The sequence below is a fragment of the Peromyscus californicus genome, unplaced genomic scaffold (assembly GCF_007827085.1).
Source record: "Peromyscus californicus insignis strain IS unplaced genomic scaffold, ASM782708v3 Scaffold_8__1_contigs__length_139910024, whole genome shotgun sequence".
Taxonomy (NCBI): domain Eukaryota; kingdom Metazoa; phylum Chordata; class Mammalia; order Rodentia; family Cricetidae; genus Peromyscus; species Peromyscus californicus.
The window spans coordinates 85,912,337-85,922,312 of NW_026294606.1; the positions used below are offsets into that span (position 1 = coordinate 85,912,337).

At 53.4% G+C, this 9,976-nt stretch overlaps 1 protein-coding gene across 1 annotated transcript in view; it reads left to right on the forward strand.

Moving 5' to 3' along the window:
* The window catches only part of Pgbd5 (piggyBac transposable element derived 5), a 66,091-nt gene extending 57,375 nt beyond the window's left edge, over window positions 1–8,716 (forward strand). Inside the window, 4 exon segments of the mRNA XM_052727051.1 lie at window positions 1,362–1,542; window positions 3,301–3,498; window positions 4,980–5,085; window positions 7,057–8,716. Of these exon segments, the coding sequence (XP_052583011.1) occupies window positions 1,362–1,542; window positions 3,301–3,498; window positions 4,980–5,085; window positions 7,057–7,252 (681 nt within the window). The 3' untranslated portion in view covers window positions 7,253–8,716.
* Window positions 8,717–9,976: the final 1,260 nt, after the last annotated feature.

Below are 9,976 nucleotides of genomic sequence, written 5' to 3' on the forward strand. Positions count from 1 at the left end.
TGCAGAGTATATAGTCAGCATGTTTATATAAACCATGCTGGCTGAAGCTAGAGGGGTAGAGGCATAGACCATCCTCACGGCTCCCAGAGAGTGATGGACATTCTCAGCCCTGTAATCTAATTGCCCCAGCAGGTTCTTGAACCCTAGGTGAAAACACACCAGCTGATGTTTTGACTTCAACCTTGTGGGCCATGAACACAAGAGCTACCTATACCTCGCACAGGCTCCCCTCCTGTAGCGTTGGGTGCCAACATAGACGTCTGTGGTACATGCAGTAATTTGTAAAAACCCTGGAGCAATGTTTCTGAAGCTAAGTGTGGATGTGTGTAGAGTCAGCTACGAATTACAGAAGATCCATGGCTGGCCAGGACCCACCAACTTCACAACCATTGCTGAACCAGTGGCTCTGGTGTCCTGCACCATTTCTCAGTGAAGTAGTGCTCATGCCTTTGAAGGTTTTCTTGCTAAGTCATATTCCTGTGCATCGACCTAAACACAGAGTTGGGCCTCAAGGACACCTGGGCTTGGTAGGTGACCTCCCAAACTCATCAGACAGGATGGATCCTGACATGGTAGCTGTGTCTTCCACATGTTCCCTCTGGGTGTTTCTCAGAGAACAATGTTGGTATCCCAGCTCCTGGCAGTTCTGGCATAGTCAGATTGCTCCAATGGCAGCGTGCTCTGCAGGGCAGGGCAGGACAGGCAGGACAGTGATAGCGCCTGCTGGTCTGTCTACAGAAGTCTCTGAGCATTCCCAGGACCTTCTCCTCTCCTTCGGGGAGGGGACTAGTCATGCCCTACATTGAACCTATTCTCTTTCTCACATCCACTCCTTTGGTGGTGATCATGGAGCTGGTATGGACTGTGTTAGGGACGGCTTCCTCAGCTCAGCACACCCTCTTTGATTACCTGGCCCTTGGAGTGTGTCTGACCTCCATTGTGTCTCTGGTATGGTGAGACAGATGAGGCCTGTTCTGCCTGTCTTTGAGTTGACTCGTCGTTTTGCCCAGTGGGCAGTACCCATATAAGAGCATGCCTAGCCCTTGAAGTGACCCTTGATTCTATTTTTTGTGACTTTTATTTATGTTTGGGAACTTAGAAGCAGGTTTGCATCATGTTGACTGCCAGTTTTGCCATCCATAACTGCTAATTTCCTGCCTAGACTCTTCCAAACAGAAGGCTCCAAGCTAAACATCCAGCTGCTCAGGTTTTGGGTTGCCGTGGTGGTGACCTAGGACCGTATGGGGCTGATGAGACAATGGGGTGATCTCCCCATCTTCTCTGACCCCATGTTTCCTGCAGCTTCAGGCTATGGTCCATGTTGCCCTTGGCTCTCTGACCTCTGTGCATTTCCATTCAAGATCTATGTCCACCTGAAGGAAGGTGGTGGCCCAGATGGCCTGGACGCTCTGAAAAACAAGCCACAGCTCCACAGCATGGTGGCCCGGAGCCTGTGCCGGAATGCAGCTGGGAAGAATTACATCATCTTCACGGGGCCCAGCATCACCAGCCTCACCCTGTTTGAAGAATTTGAGAAGCAAGGTTTGTCCAGTGGCTGTCCCAGCATGGCCAGCGCCTTGGGGAAGTGGTAAGAGGGTGAAGAGACAGGAGTAGTGGCTAGCACAGACTGCATAAGCATCTCAGCCGCCCTGTGTCTGGATTCTGCTGCTCTCAAGGTGTGTGAATCCTGGGCTCACCATCTAGAGACGGCATTGGCGCAGAGCTCTGCCAGTCTTCTGGGAACTCCTGTGTGTGTCCTTTGCTGTGTGGTTCTGGCCATCAAAGGCCTGAAGGAAAAGCCCCTAGTAAAAAGGATCTGAAAAGTACGGGAATCATCCACCATAACTAGCGAGTCTCCTTCCCTTCTGGCAGAGATCTGTGTGGTCAGGAACAATCCCGTGGGCCTCAGAAAGGCTTCTTGTGGCAAGAGGTTCTGTTCGTTCTTTGCAGACTGGATAAGCCTCCCGTGGCTTTGACAGAAGTTGGATGTAAAAATGAAGACCTAAATGCTAAGCTCTGCTTGGAGACAGCTCAGAAAGTGTCACTCATAGACAGAAGCTGCTAGAATTGAGGCATTTTGCTGTGCCGCACAGTGGACACCAGGCCTTCAAACTGATTCCTCTTGTATTGTGGAGGAATAAGCAGCCTACATCCTGGGCCTTGGAAGCTGTGTAGAAGTGAGGGAGCAGCCCACCTCTGTGCCTTGCAGGCTGGGTTAGGGTGACCCTCGGCACTGGCCAGTGCAGGCAGGCTCAGAGCTCATCTGTGGCAAGAGCTCAGCAAGAGATCAGACTGAGGAGGAACGGAAAGCTGCAGGAACTGATCCTAGAACACAGGACACAGCTGCTTGGAGGAGCTCTGGCTCCCCCGTGAAGCACAGTGGGGAGCTGGCCTGCTGCCTGAGCCCATGTGTCTGTGGAGGCATGTATTAGAGGTGTAACCTCTGATGCTGTGTGCATATGTATGTATGTGATGGTCCACTCCTGGATTTGCTATCAGCACTAGGAGTTGGACTGTGTGTGTGTGTGTGTGTGTGTGTGTGTGTGTGTGTGTGTGTGTGTGTGTGTGTGTGTGTGATGTGCAGAGCAGCATGAGTGTTGGTACCAGAGCATGGCCTGGACCACTGGGGCTGCTTCCCCAGGAGTCAGGAGTGTTGCTTCTGAGATCCAAGGGGGAAAAGTATTCCCTGGCTCAGCAAGCTAGGAGATGGGCAGAGAACTCTAGCTGGAAGAGAGTGATTGGGTATGGGGTTTTGTCTTTTTCTAAGGTTAGGCAATATAAAAGTGACAGCATTGTGAATTTTTGGAAGCATCTAGAGTTACTGAGCTCTTGGCAATGGAGTGCCATGTGCCTCGTCTCCAGTGACAAGGGTCCTAAGAACTGTCAGGTGTGTCCGTCCCGAGGACTCTGGCTGCATGGTTGGGCACAGCCACACCCCCTTTGCCACCTCAGCTGTGACCTGGGGGCCTTTCCTCCTTTGGAGCTCCTTCCTCTCTTCTTCTGTACATGTGAGAACCCAGCAAGTGCAGGTTTCTGGAAGCAGATGGGGTGATATGCCCCACAGTGCCAACAAAGAGCCCTGTCGATAAGGGCCGTGTTGTTGCATTTATCCATCGCTTACATTAGCCATGGCCTTAGTGACCTTAGGGGGAGTTCTTACAGAGGAAGGGGGCGGCCAGAGAAGAAGAGGCCCAGCGGCTGCTTGTGGAGGGTCCGCTCTTGCCAGGCTCTCCTTACCTTTGTTGTGGTTTGGAGCACCCTCACAATGGCACATGTGAGAGTTTGTGTCTTTCCTGCCAGGGATCTACTGCTGTGGCCTGCTGAGCTCTAGGAAAAGCGACTGCACTGGCCTCCCTCCATCCATGTTGACCAACCCTGCCACCCCACTGGCCCGGGGCCAGCACCAGATCAGGACCAAGGGGAACATGTCTCTGATCTGCTGGTACAACAAGGGGCACTTCCGCTTCCTGACCAACGCCTACTCCCCTGTGCAGCAAGGTGAGTAGGGAGTGGGAGCGTGGGTGTAGGAAGTGGGGGAGCATACAGGGCACGAGCCTGGAGGACCCTCATGCTGTCTGTGTCCCTAGTAGGTGGTTGTTCTGTCTGGGAAGGGGCAGGGAAGAGCCTCATGAAGCCCTTAGCTTGCCTTGGCAAGCTGGGAGGGTTTGATTGACAAGTGGCTTTGTGCCCTCACCTGCTTGTGAGGGTGTGATGATTCTATCGTTTAGGGCATGATGTCGGGCTACATTCTGGGAGGAATTTGTGGATCATTTTATCATCATAGACTCCTGGAAGCAAAGCGCCCGTGTAATCCTGGCTGCCAGGCGGCCCGCTGTTTTCCTCACTAATTCTCCGGGGATTTAAAATCGATTCAGAACAGAGGGACTTAATTAGCCCAGAGTCTGTATTTAAAGTAACTGACAGTTAAGACAGTGTTAAACTGCTGAGAGAAAAAAAATTGAGAGGATTGCAAAGGAATCTGCAGAGATGCTTCCAGTGTGGTATGCACACGAGCAGTTTGCATTCCCGTGTGTGCGTGCTGGGAGTGTGACGTGCATGTTCCTGCGGTGTGGCGTGTGTGTGTGTGTGTGTGTGTGTGTGTGTGTGTGTGTGTGTGTATGTAGTGGTACAATATACAGTATGTGTGTGTGTGTGTGTGTGTGTGTGTGTGTGTGTGTGTGTATAGTGGTACAATGTATGTATGGTCATGTTACATGTGTGGTCCACATGTGCTTCTGTAGCAGTGTGTGTATGTTTATGTTCTCCATATAGTGTGTGCTCCTGTAGTGTGACCTAAAACTGACCAGCACAGTGGGAAACCCTGCGCATGCCCAGTGCAGACACACGGTGCTAGGAAGGACCACCTCCATCTTTGTCCCTGTGTCCAGAGGCGAGGCAGACTGTGCACAGGCAGGCCCGGGGACAGGCATCATACAGCAGCCATTTGTGCAGTGGAATGGTGCGGTCCTGTGGGTTCCCTTTTGGTCCCCGGGCTCTGCGGGATGTGAATTGTGCCATGGCTCTGGAGGCGCCTCAGCTGCATTCCCTTTGTGTGCATGGAAGGGGTGGCCTCCTTGTTCCCTGTGACATGATCCCACCCACACAGAAGGGGACGCAGAGAACTAACTGCCACTGTCCCCCCTCCCGGCAGCCTTTGACCACATCCGCCAGTATGGGGAGGAAGAGAGAGCCCCGCTTCCCCCCCTTCCTCTCAGGTCCGTCTGACCCGTAGTCTGTATGTGCCTCTTAGGGTTGCCTGCGGGTGGGTCACTGTCCCTGGGCCCATGAAGCTACCGAGTCTTGGTGGCAGATGTCTGCACTTGTTTGTTCCGTGTCCCCTCCCCCCACTCTGCTAAAGCACCTGATGGATGGGGCCAGTCTAGTGCCCCACCCCACCCCACCCTAGGAGCAGGATCTGGGCAGCCAGGAACATTGTGGGTAAGTGCCTGGAAGAGGGCTGAGCGCTGTCTCCCCGACAGGTGTCATCATCAAGAGGAGGAGTGGGGAGATCCCCTGCCCGCTGGCTGTGGAGGCCTTCGCTGCTCACCTCAGCTACATCTGCAGATATGACGACAAATATAGCAAGTGAGTGTGAGCGGCTGGGGTGCACTCGGGTGCCGATGGATGGGGTGTGCAGGGTGAACAACACTACAGCAAGTGAGTGTGAGCGGCTGGGGTGCACTCGGGTGCCGATGGATGGGATGTGCAAGGTGAACAACACTACAGCAAGTGAGTGTGAGCGGCTGGGGTGCACTCGGGTGCCGATGGATGGGGTGTGCAGGGTGAACAACACTACAGCAAGTGAGTGTGAGCGGCTGGGGTGCACTCGGGTGCCGATGGATGGGGTGTGGAGGGTGAACAACACTACAGCAAGTGAGTGTGAGCGGCTGGGGTGCACTCGGGTGCCGATGGATGGGGTGTGCAGGGTGAACAACACTACAGCAAGTGAGTGTGAGCGGCTGGGGTGCACTCGGGTGCCGTTGGATGGGGTGTGCAAGGTGAACAACACCGGCCCAGTGGTGGGACGGGAGGACAGTGTTGGCCCAGACGTGTTGAAGAACATGAGTTTGGAACGTGAGGACCTACAGGGTAGTCCCTGGCCCTCACCCTGGCCCCAGGTGGCCTATACACCCATCTTACCTCTAGAGACTTCTGCACTCCACTCACACCCCAGGCCTCCAGCCCCACCTGAGGTCCCCTTCCCTGCCCACACCTCAGTGGTGGGCATCTCGGCACACAATTTAGCCTCCATCCTCTCTGTGGGCTTCGTCCATCCTGCCCCCTCAGTCAGTCCACAATGCCAGGAGTCAGCTCAAGGCCTTTTCCTGAGTTCTTGGTCCCTTTACACAAGGATGCCCGAGATCAGGTGTGGGCTTGTGCTGTGCTCATACAGAAGGCACATGCAGTGTGTACAGTAGGTGTGTGTGACTGACATCTACACAGAGCCAGCCTACCAGTTGTCCTGATAACCACACAGGAGTCTGTTGAGCATGTAGATGCCTCCACCACGGTCTTCCTACCTAGATCAAAGCTAGTCCAGCAGCTTGGCTGCCTCGGGAAACTTGCTTGCCCTATGACCTGGTCAGGAGGGGAGAATAAGACCTGTGTCTTCTCTGGAGCATCTAGCCTTCCCTCGAGAAGCCACATCTCCTACCTTGACAGGCCCCTTGCCACATCAGTGTCACGGTGTTTCAAAAATGGTGGTGGTTTAGTGGACACAGAGGGGGGGTGTCCTGGGCTAGACACCCCGGTGGTCTTCAGACATGTTGGCCAGGATGCAGAGAAATACACAGGAAAAGATAATCCTAAAATAAGCTTCTGGACTTAATAGCGTTCAGGGTCAGTCCCAAGGAAAGACAAATGGATAACAGAAACACATGTGGGAAGGAGAGAGCACATTGCAGGGCCTGGAGCTGAGGGATTAAGCACTTCAGGTGTGGCTGGGCCTAGAGAAGGGCTTTGAGAAGAGGGATGCTGGGGGCTGGGGTAGGGCCCTAAATACCTGTTTTCTTTGTCTTCATTTCCTTGAGTGATGTTCACTGTGATGGAGTCCTGCCCACAGCTGGTCCCTGGTACCCTCACCGATGGGAGTCTGCAGATACCATGGCCAAATGCAGAGCCTCTGGGCTCTTCTTCCCGGGGAGCTGTAACCAGCTTACCTGCTGTGTGACTTTTCTGAGGAGAGGTTGACAAATACCTGTCTTCCCCAGCTTGGGCACTGGCGACAGATTAAAGGAATAGTTCCACCCGAGTCTAGCCCAGTCAACCAGTGTGAGTTTATCACAGTCACTTAACAAAGGCTGTATCCCTGGAGCTCCCTCAGCTGATTGGAGAGTCCCCTCTTCCCAGTATTTGCCAGGGCTGATGTAGCCTTGGGATGGGAGCCGTGTGAGCCCCTCGGGTTCCAACGAGCTCCCCCAGCCTTATGGGTTTTGTTTCCTCCTGTGCTTTGGGGGTTTCATTTACTTCCTGAGTCTTAAAACGCTTCCCTCCACAAGGGGGCGTTCAAAGCCTAGGCAGTAGCCACCCAACATGGCCGCTCCCCTCTGTCCCCAGGTATTTCATCTCTCACAAGCCAAACAAGACGTGGCAGCAGGTGTTCTGGTTTGCCGTCAGCATTGCGGTCAACAACGCCTACATCCTGTACAAAATGTCAGACGCCTACCACGTGAAGAGGTACAGCCGGGCCCAGTTTGGAGAAAGACTTGTCAGAGAGTTACTGGGCCTGGAGGACGCATCGCCAGCCCACTGAGACTGTGCTGGCCCAGGGGTGGCGGGGACAAGGAAGGAGCCTGTCACCTGCCTGCCTAGTGGAGGGCCCACGTGTGGCCCGAGGGTCTGCTTTCAGCACCCCCCCCAAGAGGGGGGCTCCCCAGAGCCTAATACAGGTGACTGGAGGGGCTGTGACCTTGGAAGGTACCAGCAATAGGGACCAGTGGACCATGCTCTGCTTCCCAGAGCCTGAGAGCTTATGACGGGCTCAATCTCAGACCGGGCAAGCTTGCAAAATGGACCACTCAGTGCCACCACTCAGCACCTAGGGACATGTGTGTTCAGCTTCGATGGCTCCCTTGAAAGAAGAAATGCAATGTGGTGCCATTAAAACTCAGAGTCGATGAGAGGAGCGGTTGCGGGTTGCGGCTTGCTGACTACAAACAGGGTGTTCCTGCTACATCCTCCACGGGGCTAGTGGAGGGCAGGGCCGAGAGGGAACCGCCTGGTTCACAGTCAAGAGGGATGCTGGTTTTTTATTTTTCAATATATCTTCAGGTTATTTTCCTACTGTTGCTTAAGGTCTACTGTAAACAAGATGTGTCCCCCTCCTCCCCCACCCCCACACCCTCCTGCATGACCACAGTTCTGTGTCTGGCCTGTGATGGGGGAGGAAGGGCCCGATGTGGCTGCACCTCCCAAGGCCTGGGGAGCCTGCAGGCCGTGCGCTTTGTCACACGTTCGTCACGTCACGTTCGTCGTTGGCAGAATTACTTGTTTTGAGAACTATGTAGCAATTGTGAAAACAAAATCCTCCACCATCCTTTCTCCGTGTGTGGTGGTCCCCCGGAAAGGTACAGCTGGATTGGGAGGCCCTGGCTAGGGAACCACCTGGTGACCTGACCTGGGGTTGGAGATGTCCCACAGCAGGGACAGGCAGCAGCTGGTAGGAAGGCATGTGGAACCCATAGACCCAGCCCCTTCCTGCCCGAGGTTGACACGTCTCCATGGATCCTCAGCCCCAAGGTGGACCCGCTGTCCCCACAGCTGGGAAACAAGTGATTCCTGCACTCTGCAGCCCCTCATCTGATCTCCACAGCCACCTCACTTCTTCAGATACACAATGTCCTCAGCGGGCGCTTTGGGACACTCTTCCTCATACATCCGGTGAGCTGAGGTGTGGCTGGCGGTGTGCCCTCCACACCTTATCACTTCTGTGTCCTCGCTCCCACAAGTACCCTCACCTGTGGTGGGACCTGCGATGCCGTGGATCGTGGGCCCCATTTCAGATCATGTTTGAGATAACCTTTGCTGTACCCTTAATCGGATTGAAAGCACTTTTACCACATGGAGAAATATATTTTTAATTTGTGATGCTTTTCTACAAGGTCCACTTTTTCTGAGTTCAGGTGTTTCCAACACTTAGGGAGACTAATGAAGGCCAATGACTTTTTCTTTTCTGTCCAAACAAGAAAAATAAAAATAAAAGTCTATTTAGATGTTGGCTGTTAGTACGTGGCTTTGTTTCAAAGGTCAGGGTTAGAAAACTACTCCTTTGACCTCGCTTCCCCACCGTGTGGCCAGGGATGTGTTAGCTGAACTGTTCTTGGAACCTTGAACCACTGAACAGTTTATAAAAAGAAATCAGTTAGAGTTCCATGTGTGAAAATATATATATATATCTGAATGAATGACAGTAGTTCTGAGTGTAGTTGTCCACACACACACCCCACCATTATTTTTAGTCTTGGTTACCTGAGGTCAACTGTGATCCAAAAATACTAAATGGAAAATTCCAGAAATAAACAATCCATAAGTTGTAAACTTTTATTATAGCACATTGCTACAGTTGTTGTATTTTATCGTTAACTTCTTACTGTGCCTAATTAAACTTTATCGCAAGAGTGTAAGTAAAGGGAGAAACATAGTGTGTAATTCTAGCACCCACGGATGGTCTTGGGTCTCAGGAACATTCCCTGCTGAAGGGATGATGGGTAGGGACGGCCGAGTCTCCCCAGACTGTAGTGTGTATCTGAAGCCAGCAGGTGGCGCTGTTCTACAGGGTGTTCGCGCCTGTGAACTGGGGGAGCCCCCGCAGCGGGGAGGTGCTGTTTGTGGCTCTGTCGCCACCTGCTTTCTCTAAATACTGGGAAGGTGGCAGCGAGGCAGTGGGGGCGCTGCAGCCTGTGAGGCCCGTGTGGGCTGAAGAGCTTTCCTTCAGTTCACGAAGGTCAGCATGGCGTGTGGTGTGGGGTTAGAAAGCCTTCAAGCTTGGGCCTTGCCTCCCTCCAGGGGTGACCTGGAATAGCTTCAGGCACTGCAGTCGTTAAACTCACTGGATGAGGCCAGTGTCTCTTGGTCCTCAAGCAGACGCGGGCTGTGCAGGGGTTAGACATCCCTGGTGATCAGGGAGAAGTCCCTGTGTCAGCTTCCTGTCACCAGACGGAAGGCCGGTCTGTTAGATTGCAAGGACTGGACGTCTGCTTGGTTCTCACTCTGAGCACATAGGCGGCCCACTCTTCTGCTTTGGGTTAACAAGGCAGAAGGTCCTGACAGGAGGGCATGGTAGAACAAGGCTGTTGGCTTCGTGGCAGCCGGGAAGTAAAGTGAGAGATGGGGGAGCCAGGGTCCCAGTATCCTCTTCAAAGGCACACCCTGATGGCCTCACCTCCTTCCACTAGACGCCCCTCCTAAAGGTTCTGCCACCTCCCAATAGTGCCACAGACTGATGAAGATGTCTTCAACACACCCCCTTTGGGAGGAC